This window comes from Alligator mississippiensis, chromosome 3 (assembly GCF_030867095.1).
Source record: "Alligator mississippiensis isolate rAllMis1 chromosome 3, rAllMis1, whole genome shotgun sequence".
Taxonomy (NCBI): Eukaryota; Metazoa; Chordata; order Crocodylia; family Alligatoridae; genus Alligator; species Alligator mississippiensis.
In genome coordinates this window covers 9,490,766-9,510,356 of record NC_081826.1, presented here as the reverse complement: position 1 = coordinate 9,510,356, position 19,591 = coordinate 9,490,766, and the positions used below count along the sequence as shown (strand labels likewise).

General features: G+C 49.3%; 1 protein-coding gene across 1 annotated transcript in view; it reads right to left on the bottom strand.

Moving 5' to 3' along the window:
* The window catches only part of LOC132243251 (collagen alpha-1(XXII) chain-like), an 80,512-nt gene that overhangs the window by 56,240 nt on the left and 4,681 nt on the right, over positions 1–19,591 (bottom strand). Inside the window, exons 3-10 of the mRNA XM_059723713.1 lie at positions 17,366–17,428; positions 16,419–16,463; positions 14,114–14,155; positions 10,900–10,932; positions 5,018–5,071; positions 4,581–4,634; positions 3,129–3,182; positions 427–480 (exon numbers count right to left, since the gene is read on the bottom strand). Of these exons, the coding sequence (XP_059579696.1) occupies positions 427–480; positions 3,129–3,179 (105 nt within the window). The 5' untranslated portion in view covers positions 3,180–3,182; positions 4,581–4,634; positions 5,018–5,071; ... (2 more) ...; positions 16,419–16,463; positions 17,366–17,428. The remainder of the gene's footprint in view (positions 1–426; positions 481–3,128; positions 3,183–4,580; positions 4,635–5,017; positions 5,072–10,899; positions 10,933–14,113; positions 14,156–16,418; positions 16,464–17,365; positions 17,429–19,591) is intronic.

The window sequence follows — 19,591 nt, the reverse complement described above, 5'->3', positions numbered from 1 at the left end:
TGAGGGGATTGTAGGTATTCTAATAAAAATGGGAGGTGAGTGAGAGTCTGTTGGCTTGCCCTGGTCCTCCCTTCACTAAAACAGGCAATATGGGAACAAGGAGAAGCAAACCACAAAGAAGAAAGAAAGGAAGCAATGTCATTTTTCATCTGAGAGAGCTGGCAGTAAATCAGGCAGTGAGAAGTGAGGTGGGAACACACATCAAAACCTCCATCCATCCTTGTTGCTAGAGCGGTGGCGAGAATTAGCTCCCTGAATGCACCAAGCTCCTCCAGGTGCATTGAGCCTTTCAAAGGCAGAACAAAAGGTTGCAATGAAATACCACATGAACAAACAAGCATAGTGCCCCCGCTTGGGAATGGAAACCCAGTGAGGGGAATACAGCAGGACTCAGATGGGGAAACAAATCCAGCAATGACTACTTACCACGTTTCCTGGCAAGCCGCGTGGGCCTGGGGGGCCTTCAGCACCAGGAGCACCCTGGTTTAAGAAAATCAAATAAAATGCAGACTATTTGTATTACTCTAGTAACTAGCTGTTCCTGATGAGATAGGGGGCCAGACTAAAGGGTAGATGTTGAACGTTTCCTGTCCCAAATTGCTTATGGTCCAAGCTAAGATTAAACAACATAATACTAATGTAGATATATACCTTAGGGATTTAAAAATTATCCCTCACCCAGAAAAAGCCTCAGTTTAAATCAGGTATTGTGAAGGAGTGTCCTCTTGGGGAGGGGAAGAGGTTTGCTCAGGACCACTCCAGACTTGTTTAGTCTCTGAAAGCATCTCTGAAGCCAACCTGGGCATGGTTTCTGGAGCAGAAGGGAGACCAGGGCCCTTCCTGCTCTGAGACCCTGGTCTTTCCCTCTCTCACCGTCCCTGGTTCTCTGTGGCCCCGACTCAAGGAGTGATCATCCAGGTCTGCTCCCGAGATAGGGACTTCACCTCCTACTGGGGAGCCTGAGTGCAACCCAAAGTCCCAAGCAGCAAAGCAAACCGTTCCTTTGGCAAGAGCATTTAGTGGTTCAAAGGCCACCCTGTCCGAGGTCCTCTGCCCCCTCTCCAACAGGTCAAGCAGTTCCTCTGTCCCCAGTCCAGTTTGCCCAGCCCTGAGCAATGCCCAAGTAACTCAGTTGTTCCCTTCCCTCATTTGTCTCTCCAGGTCTCCCAAGCTGGTCTCCTACCCCAATCTCCTGCAAGGAGCGTTCTTGTAATGCAGTGATTTTAGGTGGCTTCTTAGCCCCTGGATTGGCTCCACAGTAATACCTTTAAATGGCTTAAAGTGCTCATTATTCATCTTGAAGTTACGCCACACCAGGGCAGGATTATCTTTAATCTGCATGACCTTCCTCCTATTCCATTAAAGGTACCTATATGTGTGCCCGATGCCTGCTCTGACACATGCTAATTAGCACGCGTCGGAACAGACACAATTAATTGAGTCTGTTGAAGCGTGCTAATTAGCATGCTCCAGCGGCCTTGGAATCCCTATGCTTTAAAATGATGGGGGGTGGGGCTTTACCTAAAAATCATTCAATGAGTTTTAGTTGAAGTGCCCCTGCCACCATTTTGCAGAGCAGGATGCTGAATCCAGGAGATGCCGTGGGTGCTTTAATTAGAGCAGATCCCAAGAGCCACTTTAATTAAAGTCCCCTGGCCCCTCCATCCCAAAGCAGATGTAAAGACACCCAAAGGTGTGGCCACTCCCCACAGCTATTCCACCCAAGTGGAAGTCTTCCAATATCCCGCGATGCAGTGGCTCCTCCTGAGTCAGGGCGAGGTGGGGTGCAGTGGGGCTGAGCACGGCACCTCTCCCCCACCGCTGCCACTGGGCAGTGAGCACCGCAGCCCAGGATTGTCTTCTGCTGCCACCGTACCTGCTCGCTGCTCTTGGCTCAGGAGCAATGTGGCAGTCCTGCCCCTAGCTCCTACTCAGGCCCCTGCTCACCAAGCCTGCCATGGCAAGTCACAGCTGTGCAAGTGAAGGACAGTCAGAGAAGGTTTTTTCCCTTAAGGTCTGACTGCTTCACCAAGCCACTCACACTAAGCTGATTAACATTTGTGCGGTTTACCGCGTAAGGTGTAACAAGGCATTTTGTTCACGCTCCCCTCCCCAGCGTTATGTTCATCTTTCTGCAGCCTCCTGGCTGTGGGCCATCTCGCCGTTGCTGATATGTCCACGATGATATTCAGACTCTGTGGATGCTACAGGTCCGTAGCGCTCAACTTATCTGATCCCAGAGAAGGGGAAGGGAGCAGGGCAGCATTCATTGCTGTATCTCTGGTATCTGGACCCAGACCCATGGGGAGCTCTGTGGGCCGTAGGTTGAGCAGCACAGCTACAGATCCATCTGGTCTCGTCTCGCACGTCCCAGGCATAGGCAGCTCTGGCACTTAGCAGGGACTCAATCAACCCAGTCTGAGATATCTGCAGGGATAGCTACTGAGAAAAGCCATGCACAGGGCTCAGACTCAAAGAGTTTCCAGTCCTGGCCTGTAAGGAACAAAGAGCTGCAGATGGGCTCCTCTCAGATGGGAACAGCTCCCCAGGACTGTATTCCTCTCTCCCAGGGACTACTTCAAGTACCCCTTCCAATACTGGCTGCCCACCTTGACCCATTCCTGGATGAGTGGTTTGTGGTAGGTTTTGTAATGACGATTCTCCTTTTCAGAGGCAAACATGGGACTGATCAGCAAGGAGGAGAAGCCGACGGCCAACCTAGATCGAAACTCATTCTGGCTCTCGACGAGAGGCACGCTCACCATGCCAGAGGGCAGTCTGTGCCTTAGCGATATGGGCACGCATTATCGAGCACATTTTGTGTCCAGCGTCTCATGCCCAGAAAAAGGAGAGGGATTTTTTGTTTGAGGAACCTGCTACTTAGACAGGAGGCTTGCAATTCAGACCTGCGTGCGTCAAACTGATTAGGGCATCGATCCATCTGCTGCTGCCAAGCAGCTCTGCATTCCTGTTTGCCCAGAGCAGCAGCTCTTGCTCCAGTTGAAGATTAGAAATGCAGGCTGGGCAGGATCAGCCTGAGATTACTAATCTGCAAGGCACCAATTTCAGAACCCCTTTGGGGTGTATTTCCATCAGGGGAAACTGCACTAAGTGAAGCAATTACTCACAGTCTCGCCAGGAGTTCCAGTTTCTCCTCTAGCTCCTTTCTGTCCCTTCATGCCCTGAGCAAAAAAGAAAAAGGGAGGCCAAGTGATTAGAAAGGGGACAGAACTGCCTGCAGGACAGAGAGACACAGTGTCCTCAAGACACCTGAACATGCTCTTGGCTGCCAACTTAGCTAATCAATTCACAAAGGACTTTAATGGCCCAGGAAACTGCTTCCAGTTCTATACCCAACCAGAAAATGACAGGTAAAAAGCAAAGCTTTGAGACACAAGATGAATGAGTAATGACTGATCAGCTCAGAGCCTGTTACTCAAGGCCAGATGCTGGGACGTGAGGATATTCATGTGGGTGTATTTCAGCTCTCGCGGTGCCATCCCCCTGCCCGCACACCACCAAAATCCAAGTGAGCCCCTCTGCACAGGGGCAGGTTTGCCCCAGCTCTTTCAGAGGGCAACCACATGAAGAATAATTCAGAAGGGATAAGATCCAACCGTGGGCAGGGAGGGAACACTCCCTGATGCACCACGGAAATGCCACTTATGCCTTTTGTGAAGGGTTTAGAGGGTACAGAGGGCCTTGCGCAGGCCTCTGTACAAAGTGAGATTTTCACATGAGAGTGTGGACACTAAAGCTCTTGCTTTCTTGGTGAGGCAGAGACTACTGCTGTCCTTAAATGCCTTTTCTTCTTTTTTTACACTAAGATTAAAGGGGCTCAAACCACATCCAACTCCTGTACCTAGAATGGGCCTGGCAGAGACTGTGACACTATGAACTTCTCCCATGCAAGTGTGCGGTCAGCCCTAACAGAGAGCCCACATCGATCAGAGAAAGTGGTGTGCTCCCTCCAGCCTACCTGTGCCCCTTCAGCACAGGAGTTACAATCCTGGCCAGATGGTAACAGCAGGTTGTGTAGCCCACACAATGGTTTTCAGTAGAAACAGGACTCACAATATAACCTATGGCTTGTAAACTAAGGAGAACTCAGAGGGTAAAGGACTTAGTGTGGCTCTGAATGCTGTCCTGAAATGTGTACTGATACCCTGTACCGGTACAAATACTAGTACAGATGCTGGGACGTGAGGATATTCATTCGTTATATGCGTAAAGATATTAATTTGGGTTTGTATCGTTCACTGGTTGGCCCAGTGGTGCAGCCCAACCCATCTTTGGCCTAGTGGTGTAGCAGTAAAGGAGACCTGGGTTGGGAGATCCCTCAAAGCTTCTGCCAGAGTAGAAATAGCAGGTCCCTACGATTCATCCAGAGCTTGGTTTTTTTCTCTTTTGCACAGGTGGGAATCAGGGGCAACTAACTTCATAGAAGTCAACAGAAGGAAATGAAAAGGGTGCCGCAATGTTCATGGGAAAGAAAGACATGCAGTGGCCTGCTCCCCGAGTCTCTCCCTCCTCTATCTGGCCCCTCCAGGGAGTTAAAGCCGCACCAACCCTCTGCTTACCTGTAGTCCTGCAAGCCCTGGGAGCCCCTGCTCACCGGGAGCACCAGCTGGTCCCTGCAAAGAAAAGGGCAGAAGGAAACAACTCAATAATTTTGCTAGGCCAACTGGGCTCGAGGGATTTGTGGGTCAGGGGCTGGACACATCTCAGGATAGCTGCAGGTCTGACTGAGAAGAAGCCCATCACCCTTGAGTGTTCCCCACCTCTAACTCAGGGGGGACGAATCGTTTGAAAGGATGTTACTCAAAACAAATGGATCAACAGAGCTCTTTCCAGACATCCCTCCCTGTACGCTTATGCTTTGCTATGCTATGTGTCTAGGAGGAACTCCTCATATCAGACACCTCCCAAGAGAACATGCCACCCGGCCACCACACGCTCTTCTAGGAGGCCATCACAGCTCTAAGCCACCTCTGATGAAATACCGTCATGTGCTTACAGGTTCTCCGCCGATTCCTTGATCTCCTTTCTCTCCTTTTGGTCCGGGTTCTCCCTGAAGCAAAACAAGAAGAGGATGAAGAACAAAAAAAAAGGAAAGCAAAGCAAAGCGATCTCCTTCACCAGGCTGATAAAAGCATGCCATTTCCGCTCTTCAATGGAAGCGGGAGACCAAAGAGACCCTCCTTCCCATATGAAGCAGAAGCTTTTCATTCCACATTGAAAATAGAAGGGATATTCTGGTTTGATAGATGATGAGGTGATCTGTCCTCTATTACCCTTCTACCCAAAAGAGGACAACCCTTTCCGGGTTAAGGGAATATGGCCAAGGACGTTGGCTTTATGAGAAGCTGGATTCAAAGATCATTTGAGGCCAATTAACAAACACATGGTAGAGCATGGTGGACTTTGGCCTAAGCTAAAAATGAATGAAAGAAAGAGCACCCTTCAGCTAAACTGCTGCCGTCGCCACCCACGCTTGGTGTCTGGATTCCCAGTGAAAATAAAGGGATGAGGGATTTTTACTGTCCCAGATGACGGGGCGCGTGGGATTGTTAGTGGCTGTAACTCAGTAAAATATTGCCTGTGGAAAAAAGCCTCGTTTTCCTAATTCTGCATTCAAAATGTTTTCAATTGAAGGGATTGTTACTTTCCCTCTGAGATTACACTGACATAATCTAATACCTTAAAAGCAGCACGTTGCATATTGTTTATTTCAGAGGATATAATATTCCCTGTGCTCTATATTACATGCCCAGATCGTTTGAAATGAGATGTCAACAGTAAGCATGCTGCAGTCAGTGAACTACTGCAACCTGTTGTAAGGTGGCAGGATGAATGTTTTTCCTTCTTACTCCTCTTCAATGATGGGCACAGAGAGGAGGGCCTGTGGTATATCCAGTGTTGTGGTTTCTACAGGCCCTCTGGGTAACGAATGCCATTAACCTCATCTTGCATTCATGGCATTTCCCCTCCTTTTCCCTGTTGCAACATCAGTGCATTATTTCGTGTGCTGCTGCCATTGATTAATGGGATTCATTTATCTCTGTCCTTCCTCTTTATAGCAGTTCAGTCTGTTCAAGAGGGTGGAACACTGCAAGATGAGAGTTCACCAACTTTCATTTGAATTGTAAAAAGTTTAGCAAGATGACCCCCATCGTGCTGCTGGGATAGACTTAAGCAAATAGCACACAGCTGTTGAGGAAACGGTGCATCATTGTGGGTCTGATCCTATCCCTACTGGCCCCGGTGGCACAAGGTAGGCCCTATATTCATCCCCGCATTTATATTTGTATGAAAACGTATGCAAGAACAAGCAATATTCATTTTTTGTTGTTGTGGTGCCATTTTATAAATGGCTCTATTACCCAGCTAAGGATCAAGAGTGCTGCATAACTTCTGTTACCAACCACACACCACCAGCGTAATGACCCGTCAAAACAGAGTTCGAAAAGACTCTGTTGTTTGACATCGGCCCGTGCGAGCTGTGCGCCGCATCCGTTTTAACAGTGTATTTTCAAACTTCTCGTTCTGCTTACAAATAATTGCTCGACTGAGAAAAGGAAAGAATCTGCAGTGAATGTTATTTGCACGGACGAATTCAACAAGGCCTAGTGCATGGAGCAGCCGGCGGGTAAGGGCTCGCTCCCTTGAACTGACAGTCGCTGGTGCCACCTAGTGGCCACACCAAACAGGAGGCTGCAACACAAACTAGTACAACAAGATTAACCAAATAATAATACTGTGACAATTGGTATTTGGCAAAATTACATTTCAATCTTTTAAACCCTTCTGTGTGATGAGAGCACCCAAAGGCACAACTGCACACTACTAAAGTCAAGGAAAAGGATGCTTTTATTAACTAGCAAGTCAAACAGGTATTGCCATGGAAACCAAGACTGCGGGAGAAGATATTCAACCGTCTAAGGAAGCAGCTTATTTAATTCTCCATTTTCCTACTTTTTGCTTGTATTTTTACGTTAGACTGGAACCTACCGGCCCAATGGACCGGCCTCCAAATTAACGATCTCACATACCCACAAATAAGGATAAAAGGGGCGAGTGGTTCCTGAGCCAATCTGCCAATGATCCTGAATCCAGAAGTGTAGGGACAATCTAGAGGGTCTCCCCAAATTCGATGAGCATGGGCTCTCCATGGAGCCTGTCAGCTGCATTAGGTCAGCTTTTGTCCACTGGCAATTAAACATAAGCCACCCACACACTGTCCACAGCTCGGTGAACAGCAGTGGGATGGCAATGACTAACATCTGCTACCTGCCTGGACTTGAGCTCAGAGCTTCCCTTGAGTTACTGCCTCCCACTGGGTTTTGGGGGGTTTTTTTGACACTTCATTACCTTCTTCCCTGCTTGCAAAGGGGAAATGCACATACTGGGTGCCAGAGTGGACCCTGCTACTCTGTGACTTGACAAGAGGAGGGACAAAAAGTGAGAATTCGGACCACCTAACCTCTGGGTATGACCACAGTCGGGACTCTACTGACCCAGAGGGCAAGACAGCTAAGAAGGGACAGGAGGAGACAGGGCATTAGCCTGGCTGTACACACGGGTGTTTGCTGCACCCTCAGCCAGGAAATTCCTATGCAGCCCCTTCTGCAGAGGCATACTTCTGCACAGCTCCCATTGCAGTGCTGAATATTAAGCACACAACCAAAGCCTGCTTTGATTCATTGTAGGCCCAAACATGGTTAAACCAAATCCACACTCATGCAAATCTCAGTGATGATTGAGGAAGGTTCGAGGTCAAGTGCTTTAATTATGAAAATAACCAATGTATAAAGAAGTAAATGGAGTGCTGATGCCACTTTGATCTAGTCTGGCTGTGTCTCAGCCTCTGTTCTTGGTTCCCTGCCAGGGTGAGGAGCAGCAAAAAATATGATGCCCTGCAAGATGCATGGCAGCTTTTCAACTTCTTGCTGAAATGTCATGGCCTACACAGGAATGCCAACCTGAGACAAGGCACAGCCTTCTGAACACCTCGCTTTCTGAACCTACGAAGCAAAGGCAGCTATGTCGACATTTCCCTCCTTTCTCCTGAAATCTTGCATCTTTATTTTCAGACTTGTCCTCATACATTAGCATTGCCATTTTACAGACCATGAAAGGAAGGCCCATTAAGTTCTGCCAGTGACACAGGGAAGCAAATCACCGAAGTTGTAGGTACGTTGCCCTGAGGCTTTCACAGCTTTTTACACCTGTGCGCTGCCAAAGCAGAATGACAAGACCTTGAGGTATGGTTGTGTACACCCACTAAATCAAAGGTTCACCCAAGACTAACAGCTCCTGGGGCTAGTGTGGTGAAGGCACTCTAGTTTCTATAGCTAAAGGCACATAATGGAGTGATGTAGCCAGCATCACATCTGGCTGCCAGAGTCACAGATTCATAGACATTAGGGCTGGAAGGGACCGCATAAGATCATTGGGTCCAGCCCACTGCCCCAGGGGCAGGAAGTCAGCTAGGGTCAAAGGATCCCAGCAAGATAAGCATCCAAATTTTTCTTAAAAGTCTCCAGAGCTGGTGCTTGCACCACCTCTGGGGGGAGTCTATTCCAGCCTAAAACGGTCTTGCAGGAGTTTGTGACTGTTGAACCTTGTCAGCCCTTGGGGCACTCTGGTGAGCAGGTGTTCCCCTAGGTCCTCATGCACACCCCTTATAGGCTGCCACTAGGTCACCCCTGAGCCTGCGCTTTTCCAGCCTGAAGAGTCCCGTGGCTCTCAGCCTCTCTTCATAAGGCCTGTTCTCCTGCCCTCTGATCATGCATGTGGCTCTCCCTTGGACTCTTTCAAGCTTCGCCACATCTTTCCTAAATTGTGGAGCCCAGAAATGGATGCAGTACTCCAGTTGTGGCCTCACCAAGGCTGAGTACAGTGGGAGGATGACACCCTGGGTCTTGCTCGAGATGCATTGGTGGATGCAAGCCAGAGTTTTGTTCGCTTTGCCAACTGTGGTAGTGCACTGGTGGCTCGTGTTCATCTCACGGCCAGTCACGACCCCCAAGTCTCTTTCGGCCAAGGTGCTAGCATGTGTAGCACTGCCGAGCCTATAAGCATGATGCCGGGTTTTTTTCCCCTGAGGTGGAGCACCTTGCATTTCTCCGTATTGAATGCCATCAGATTTTCATTCACCCACCTTGCAAGCCTATTGAGGCCGGCCTGGATCACCAGCCTATCTTCAAGTGTAAACACTCTTCCCGATTGGCCTGTAGTTTCATGGGTCTTCTTTTGTCCCTATGTTGAAAATGGGCACCGCATTGGCCCTCTTCCAATCTTCAGGTACTTCACCTGAGCACCACAAGTTCTTGACTATCCTTGCCAGTGGCAGTGCTACGATGTCGAAGAGTTACTTTAGCACTCTTGGGTGCAATTTATCTGGACCAGCTGATTTATGGGGGTCCAGACTCTTAAGATGCTCCCTCACACAATCCACGCCAACGGTGGGCAGATATTCACCCTCCCCTGGTCATCCCGTATCTTGTCCCGAAGGGTGGTCCCTTTGGGCTGGTAAAATACTGATGCAGTCATAGAATCATAGAAAGTTAGGGTTAGCAGGGACCTCAGGATGTCATCTAGTCCAACCCCCTCCCCCCTTGCTCAAAGCAGGACCATCCCCAACTACATCGTCCCAACAAAAGCTTTGTTTAGCTGGATTTTGAAAACCTCCAAGGATGGAACTTCTACCACCTCTCTGGTAACCTGTTCCAGTGCTTTACTACCCTCCTAGTGAGAAAAGTCTTCAAAATATCTAACCCAAACTTCCCTTGCTGCAACTTGAGACTGATGCTCCTTGCTCTGGCATCTGCCCCCACTGAGAACAGTCCAGCTCCATCCTCTTTCGAATGCCCCTTCAGGTAGCTGAAGGCTGTTATTAAGTCTCCTCTCAGTCTCCTCTTCTCTAGACTAAATAAGCCCAGTTCCCTCAGTCTTTCCTCATAAGTCATTTCCCCAGCCACCTCACCAATTTTTTTGTCCTCCACTGGACTCTCTCCAATTTGTCCATCTCCTTTCTGTAGTGGGGGCCCAAAACTGGATATAGGACTCCAGATGTGGCCTCCCCAGTGCTGAATAGAGGGGAAGAATCACTTCCCTTGACCAACACACCTACCATTGCAGCCCATGATGCCGTTAGCCTTCTTGTCCCAAGCCTGAATGACCAAGTGCCCATTTACAGCTGGATGAACTGGGGTGCCTTTGGCAGAAGCCCAGAAAAGGGCCAACCTCACCCTTCAGGGCTATACTGAGATATCGTACCTCTGCCACCATGTCCACGTACGCCTGTGCGAAGCCCATGCAAAATGCTGGCATTGGACTGCCTTGGTCACATGCAACACTTGCTTGCACAGGTGCAAACACACTGTACACTTCACCTAGTGCAGGCTTCTAGCAAAGGAAACCCAAGAAGTCCTGGTGCCCTATCTCCAGTGCTAGCTCCCCATTCATGTTCCCTTTCCCTTTGGCTCTCTGAAGTGCCAAGCATGCTGAAACCCCAATTTCTTTGTGTTTTGTAATGTCACCTCTGTAACCAACTGCCTGTGTTTGTTTGCATCCTGTGGTTTCCAAAAGGCATCAGTACACTTCAGTTTCCAGTTCAGCTCGGTGCTGAGCATCATCAGCAGGGTGCTGGAAACACCCACAATGTCAGCTAGGACCAAATGCAGCTGCTCCCCAACTACAGTTTGGATGCTGCTGTTACCAGGACAACAGCTTCCTGTTCCTAGAGACTGGCCATAGCAGTGACGTCTCCTGGAGCCAGCTTCAGACCCATCATACAAAACATTTAAATGATGTGTAAAACAGCGAGGTGCTTTTTATCTATCAAGGGAGAAAGGCAAGGAGCCATAAGCCATCTTTATGAGATATGTTACTTACTGGGATTCGGGGATGTGGGGTGAACAGTGCTGTCTGAAAAGGAAACCAAACAAATAGAGCAGAAAGTTAATAGAAGCACATTCATAAAATCATTATTTTCATATAAGCACTAATAATTTGTGCGTCTCCCTGTGCTTCAAATAAGAAGAGGAAGGAATTTGTATCTGAACAGTTAACTGTGGTCCCGCGTCCCCTGGAAACAAGCAACCAAAGCAAAACAGAGCAGCATCCAAACCACCCCAGCACTTCCTTGGGGTGTTTGTACTATGGGCGCCTATACACGAACAGCAAAGCTGCTCTGATGTGCTGTAATTGCAGCGTGTCAGAGCAGACTCCATTAATCAAGTCAACTGGAGCACGGTAATTACTGCACTCCAACAGACTCCAGGTCTTGTATATTGGTGCCCCCACACTTAAAGATGGTGGCAGGGATGCTTTAAGTAAAGCTTGTCGCACGAGCTTTAGATAAAGCATCCCTACAGCCATTTTTAAGCATGGGGATGCTGAAGCACAAGATGTGGTGGTGGTTTAATTAAAGAGGTTCTCAGAGCCACTATCATTAAAGCATCCCCCTCCCCCCACCGACTCGCAGAGCACACGTATAGCCAATAAACCAATATTGTCACCTAGGCACTTTTGTTACAATGAGCTGAACCAACATCCCAGATTCAAATGGTCTTGAAGTTCAGGATATTAGAAAGCTGGATCTGAATTTATGCTTGGGGTCATATTAAGTCTTAATGAATGTCCTGCTTTGGACCAAATTCAGGCTGGTAGTTGGTGCAACTTGCACTGAAACTGGAAGGCACTATAGTATGCTCACTCCATGTCTAAGCTCAGGCCATCTTCTTTCACCCTTGGGTCACGAAGGAGAGCTATATTTTTCCCCTCTGCGGGGTCCCCAGGAAACATGAGTGTTCAGAAGCGTCTTCATTCTCATGCGTATGGTGTTGCATTCATGACCACTGACCTCCTCTTTAGACTTTGCCAAAGTTATTCAAGCTGTTGTGGCTGGGTTACTGTCACAAGATGTGCACACATCTCCCCTTGCATTGACTTGACAGTACCCATGGGTGAAAAACCAAAAAGAGGAGTAGCTTGGCCATAGAGAACATACTACATCAGGCTTCTGCAGATTGCACTTCTTGGTGAATGTTTGCTTTATACCCAGGAAGGTCTAGATGAGTATCCAAGGGACCTGCTGACTCTATTCATGGTGCCCCATCATGGCAGCTGCAATCGGCTCTTGCTAACCATCCCAGACATGAACATCAGAGAACTGCTGTGACTGGAGTTTACTCTCCTGTCTAAGTGAGAGTTTCACTGTAACACAACTGGGGCAGTAAGCTTACTCCAGTTTTTTATGATCCAAAGAATTTGGCTTAATGACTGCTAATGACCTTGTATCACGTGATTTAAGAATGATTCCAAGAATAGCACAGCGTCATTTTAAAAGAAGCTACAGCTAGAGGTGCACCGATACATCGGTCCAATATCAGATTGGCACCGATATAAAGAAAATTGGCTGCATCAAAAATTGGCTTGATAGACTGATAATTTAGCACATAGGCGGCGAGAAGTACTGCCAGGAAACTTGGAGAGCTGCATGAAGCTGGTAAATCTGGTGTGGTGGAAGGGGAGGGGGGAGGGAAGGGGCATGCGGGGCAGATCAAGGCCCCCATAGTGAGGGAGGAGTGGGGATGGGGATGGGGCAAGTGCTGCCCTGCTGGGGCAGGTGCAGGATGGAGCCAAGCTCATCCAGGGAGTGTGGGGGTGGCTCCCGCTGCTGCACGTCACTCGTCCAGGAGCTGCTGGTCCGGCAGCTCATCCAGCACTTGCCTGCTTACCCGGTGGCTCCCGCTGCTGCTCCTGCTGCTTGTCCAAGAGGGCATGGGGGAGCATGTGCCCCTGGATCTGCGCTGGGTGGGCTCTTCCTGGTGGGGTGGGTAGCAGTGGTGCTGGGAAGGGACTACCGGGGAACTGCAGCCACCCCAAAATTCATTGTAGTTCTCCAACCTCCCTCCCAGTGCCCCTCCCTCCACCACCTGCCCCGTGCAGCCTCACCCCACCAGGAAGAGCCTGCCCCACCCCACCCCACCTTGCACAGATCCAGGGGCACACGCCCTCCCCCCTCCATGCTCTCCCAGACAAGCAACGGGAACAGCGGTGGTAGCCACCGGGTGAGCACTGGACAAGTCGCCAGACCAGCGGCGCACAGCAGCAGGAGCCACCCCCTAGCTCCCTGGGCCCCCGGGACGAGCTGTGGCTCCATCCTTTGCCCACCCCGCCCCGGCTAGGCAACACTTGCCCCAGCCCCTGTCCCAGCCCCAGCCTCACTTCTCTCATGGCAGGGAGGCTTGATCTGCCCTCCCCCACATACCCTTCCCTCACCTCTCCCCTTCCACCACACCAGACTTACCAGCTGCTAGGCTTGTAATAGAAATCAGATCGTTATCGGCCAATATTCCTCCTTAAAAATCAGCTATCGGTATCGGCCCCAAAAATCTGTATCGGTGCACCCCAAGCAACAGCAGGTTGCCCCGTGCTCTTCTAATAGTGAAAGGAAACTGGACATGGCTGATTTGGTTGCTCACTGGACCCAGTTCTGAATGCAAACTAACTCCATTGTGTCGAGGATGGCTTTTGGGAGCCCAGGGGGTCTCTGATCCCCAGCATATTATGGTGCTATAACTGCTGAAGTCTCTCCGAAAGGGCTCAGGGGGTTAGGAAACAGCCAGGATAGATTATTTTCAAGCTGTAGCCTAAATCCATGTTGGTGAGACAGTGAGATCCATGCTCTGCTACTGCTACAGACTCAGCATTTATTACTGAGAGTTGGAACAGTGCAATGCCCCCTTCAAGGTCGGCTTCTTTTTCCTATGGGATCTATACTGACAATGAAATGGTTTCGCAAGGAAGACACCAGGATATCATGGACAACACCCCCTTGCTGCGCATAAAAGCATTTTGCTGTACCCATGTAAAACCAGTAGTGTAGTAACACATTTTCTCCCTTTCTTTGCACTTGTGGGTAGACACAAACATAGATCCCAATACCTACTCTACATGTCAATGAAAAGGTGGAGTCACAGCTAAAGTGACAGCACTGTACACAAGAATGCAGGAAACCTGTGACCCCTTATTGAAGCTGTACCAGGGCTCACCTCTACAAGGCTATCAGAAAATAATAGACTATGGTTGCAATATTACTTACAGTTCCAGGCAGACCAGGGGGACCAGGAGAACCCACATCGCCCTAGGGGAGCCAGAGAGAGGAATGGTATTAAAGAAATCAAAGGGAAGCAAGATTCATCGAGTCTGCTCCAATGTGATATAGTTACAGCATGTCGGAACAGCCTCCCACACATTTTACCAGCCCCCTGAGTGACCAAAATGGAGATTTCAGTAGCAATCAGAACTCCTTGGGGGGGGGTTCTACCCTCCCATCTACATCCATAGGCTTGTGATGACAGGTGACTAGAATATCCCCCGAAATGCTGGTGCTTCCTCATCCCAACAAAGGAATGCCTCCCACGCTGGGCCCAGATGTGCAGGCAGGTGTGGTTTGTGGTGCTGCAAAATTTCTTTGCAACGCCAGAAACTGCCTGAGTTGCATGTTAATCAGTGCATGGTGCTGCTAATTTGCAGTGCCAGGGCAAAATTTGCTACTGGGATTTGCCAGTACCCAAAAAAAAACAAAAAACCCTGGACAAATAGTGGTGCAAACCAACTTAGAGGCACACAAAGTGGTGAGCGCCAGGACAAACGCAGAGATGGGGGAACAGGCAGCAGGCAGCTGCCTTCCCGGCTGGCTGGGATGCTGGGTACCCCAAGACGGGGGAGCAGGAGGCCCTGGGCCCAAGGGCTCCACTAAGGTGCCCCTGCACTGAGGCATGTGGGGCTCCCATGCCGAGGCATGCTGCACCCCAGCCAGCAGTGGAGCAGCTGGATGGGGTGCAGTGTACCTTGAGACAGGAAAGCAGCTAGCCCAAGACTGCCTGGTCCTCCGACTTGGAGCACCCTGCACTGCAGCCAGCTGGGGGATGGTTGGCTGGGGGCAGGGTGCCTTAGCACTGGGGCTGTGCAGTGCACGGATGGGGGAAGTGATAGCCCTGGGCTGCCTGCTCCCCCATCTCCATGTGCCACTTCCTAGCTGGCCAAGGCAAAGAGTGCTTCAGTGCAGGGAAGCCCCAGTCAGCACCCTCTGCAGCACATGAAGCACTGGGACAATGTGTCCCACAAAGCACGCAGGCAGGGGCATGCACTGCGGCATAAAGTAGAGGAGCAAATTTATGCCGCTATTATTTGTGCTGCTGCACATGCATGCCCTTGTTCTTGTGGACCCAGCCCCAGCAGAGTGTATGGCTTTACTTCTGTTAGCCGGATACAAAGTCCAGCTTCTTTTATAAGCTGCACCTGTGCTGAAGAGTTGCAGGTCACCAGTTTTATGGTTGGTTTGTGTCTCCAAATCACTGCAGAGCAGTGTGCCATTGTGTTTTGCTCATTACCCCTAATGAACTTAACTGTACAATAGGAAAGCGAATGACACCAGGTTTACCACTGGGACATAGGAATTACCATCATGCATTGCAATGCTGGTTCAGCTGATCCAGTAACCTGTCTATCACTGGCTAATACCAGATACCTCAGAAGCTGCTCTGTGTTTTATCAGCAGAAAAAGCACCTGGCACCCCTAATGGATGATTAACCTGTCTGCAGAAAAAAAAAATGGTGCGAGACATGACCAGAGAATTGATTCATGCTACTGGGGAGTCCGTGTAGTCATATCCTGTAACGTGAGCACTTATATCTTTTACAACGGGTTGCCAACCTGTGGCTGCAGCTGGACCCAGCCCTCCAGCCTGTTGAGCTGAGGTTTTCAGCCATGTTCTGGCAGCAGAGGAGTGGGGAAAGGAGATGGGAGGGGGTTGCTCATGCCAATGCCAGGTAATGGCAAGGGGGCTTTGGCTATGCCACCATTGGCAGAAGTGGCAGCAGTGCTGGCAGCATCCAGGTCTTAGCACTGGCCCACCTTGGACCTGAGCTGAGTTATTCCAGCACGCTGCTAGAAAATCTTGTTGACTGTTGTTCTAGTACATTATAACCTCCAGCTGTAACTCTGGCCAGTCTCTTAATTTTATCATCACCACGATGGCCTTTTTGGACTCCTATTAAGATGCTGACTCTCGTATCTTGTGACAACGAATGCCACAGGCGGTGCGCTTTATGAAAAGATGCCCTTCTTTCCCTTCTAACCACATTGCCTTTCTGGTTCTTCAAATGTTCCCCTTTTATTTCCACAGCTAGTAGATAAACAGAAGTGTCCCACTTGCTCTCTCTAGCACGCTCACCACATTGGCTTTTTTTCATCTGGCTCACCTGCATGCCTCCAACACCTTTTTTCTCCTCAATGCCACAACTTAGTCACCTTGCTCCTAGACCCCACCTGTGTCAGATGTACAATGCTCTACCATCTCACCCCTTCTTGCTTTAAGGGATCTACAACATCTGGTACTCACCTTTTCACCTTGCTGTCCAGGGAGTCCCTCTCTTCCCGTTTCACCCTAAATGCAAAGAACAAGCAAGAAACGTGCACACCGTGCTGTTACCCAAAGCAATCTTTGCTACTGCACCACTACCACAATGCTGTCATGTTTCATACTGTTGTCGAATCTTACCCATCTCCCCCGCTGCAATACATGGAAAGGCATGCAATCTTCCAAAGATGACAATCTGGGGCTTAGTTCATGGAAAGGCAAACTATAACCCTAAACCAGCTTGCAGATAACAAGTATGAATGCCTGCAACATCTACAGTAAATGCAGACTCTTAGTGTCTGCTAGAACATGAGGCAGTAGGATGAAGGATTATGAAGAGTAGCTTAGTGCTTTGCTCATGTGTATACTAGCTGCACATGCCCTGCCTCCGAGCAGGGGGATGCACTAGGTGACCTCTTACATTCCCTTCTGGCCCTACATTATAATTTCTGGTATCTGTGAAATCCAACAACCAATAGAGTCAACTGCTGAATTCCCACTGATGTTATGCCCTACCTACCCGGATATAGACAATCATTTATAAAGAAGATGGTAAGTGAGACATAGAAGCAAAAGTCCCCTGGGTTGCCACTGGGGCTCATAGTCCTTAATCATTCTGGTGCTATCTGGAAATCTCAATCTGTTTCTTTTTCAGTGTGGTGGGATGCTTCTCTCCCCACCTGCCAACACCTTGCAATTAATAAGATCTTTGTGTTTGATATAAGTCCCCTCACATTTGCACGGACCTGCCAACACTGTGATAGATGGCTCATTAGCCATCTCCGTAGTTGCGGGGAGGGGGGTGGCGAGCAGCTGCCCTGATTTCCAGGGGTTTTTCAGATGTTCACCACAAAGAGCGTATCAGGAGGGAAAAGAAAGACCGATCAAATGCCCCTGGTGTAACTCAGCAACATCTCACAATCATTCACCTGGTTCCCCTTCTCTCCTCTTGGTCCGGGTAAGCCCTGGAGTCCAGGAAGCCCTGCTTCACCCTGATAGAGAGAGAAAGAGTAGTGTATGAAACCTGGAGGACAGGTTTCCCCTGCCCCAGCAAGACATCCATGAATCCACATCAAACTTAATAAACAAGGAGGCAGAAAACCTGGCCAAATTCTGGGGTTTTTTGTTACTCTGATATAAATCTCTTGCTCCTGATTCCCCGGTTGGCCAGCCAGTGGCACACATCCTCTAAACTGAGAAGACACCAATCCAGTTCACATTGATCATCTTTTTGCACTGTTACAGCCAGAGCAGGAACGTGCCATTGGCAGAGACCTGGAGGACGGCTTACTGAGAACTACCAACCTAATCCTCCTCCAGATTGTAGAAGTCAAAGCTCCTTTAGGGCTTTCCCCAAAATCACACTGCAGCTGGCATGCTCCTAAGCTCTGCATCCAAAAACAAGGCTGGTACATGGCAACACTTCCATGACCTCCTATTCTGTGACACAACATGACCAATACGTTTCATTATTGGGGCACTTTTCCTTTAACTAGTCTGACATGGGAAGTAGGCTTGGAAGTGGATTCTAGCAGAATGATTGTATCATCCTCTATTTCATATATTTTCCCAGTGCCGAGACAACTTTGTGCTCAGTGCTGTACAAATGCAGAACAAAGTGATGGTCCCTGACCCAAGCAGTGGGTCTAGAGCCCCAAACAGTAGCTGGTCACAGATGGATGGGGGACTGCAGGGAACCAATGGGGCAGCAATGGTCAGAAGGATAAGCCAGAGTCTTGCTACTTGAGCAAAGGAGAGGTTGGAAGGAAAGCAACTGAATGGCTTTGGGGATGTTAGAAGGAGGCTCTTCGAAGCATTAGGGAAACAGAAGATGATAAATGGCCTTGCAGAGGAAAGCAAGGGGCATATATCTGATGCAACAGAGAGGGAGAGGTACTGCAGGGATGCCAAGAGAGAGGTGCAGTCCAAGTCAGAGGCTCAGAGACTGATAGTACAGCACTGTTTAAAATGCTTCAGTTTGCCAAAGCCAAAGAAAAAGATGCTGTAGAAGCAGGGTTGCCAGAGAATAAGGGTCCGGGCAAGATATTTTTTTTTCATTGTTGGCTAAACAAGGAAGACAGTATATTATAGGTTGTGCAGAAAAGATAGTAAAGTTAGACATAATCTGGGTGTGAGGACCAAGAGAGTAGTCAACATTGCAGCTGACATCCAGGCTACGGTGCTCAGTGACAGGCAGGGCTGCAGTGGGTCTGACTGCATATCGAAATAAAGGCATATACTGGGTTCATTTAGAGGGCGAGTACAAAATGGGAAAAGCAGCAGCAGAGAAAAACTGGTAGGATGCAGGCGGAAACCCCTCTACAAGAGGAGCAAGCAGATTCAGGCCAGGCACCCTTCACATGCCCCCATGGGAAGGGTCTCTCCCATTATACAGCTTCCTTATGGTATGGCAGTTCTATGAATCTATGAATCTATATGTTAGGGTCGGAAGGGACCTCAATAGATCATCGAGTCCGACCCCCTGCATAAGCAGGAAAGAGTGCTGGGTCTAGATGACCCCAGCTAGATGCTCATCTAACCTCCTCTTGAAGACCCCCAGGGTAGGGGAGAGCACCACCTCCCTTGGGAGCCCGTTCCAGACCTTGGCCACTCGAACTGTGAAGAAGTTCTTCCTAATGTCCAATCTAAATCTGCTCTCTGCTAGCTTGTGACCATTATTTCTTGTAACCCCCGGGGGCGCCTTGGTGAATAAATACTCACCAATTCCCTTCTGTGCCCGCGTGATGAACTTATAGGCAGCCACAAGGTCGCCTCTCAACCTTCTCTTGCGGAGGCTGAAAAGGTCCAGGCGCCCCAGTCTCTCCTCGTAGGGTTTGGTCTACAAGCCCTTAACCATACGAGTTGCCCTTCTCTGGACTCTCTCCAGGTTATCCGCATCCCTCTTGAAGTGCAGCACCCAGAATTGCACGCAGTACTCCAACTGTGGTCTGACCAGCGCCCGATAGAGGGGAAGTATCACCTCATTGGACCTATTCGTCATGCATCTGCTGATGCACGATAAAGTGCCATTAGCTTTTCTGATGGCTTCGTCACACTGCCGACTCACGTTCATCTTGGAGTCCACTAGGACTCCAAGATCCCTTTCCACTTCCGTGCCACCCAGCAGGTCATTCCCTAGGCAGTAGGTATGCTGG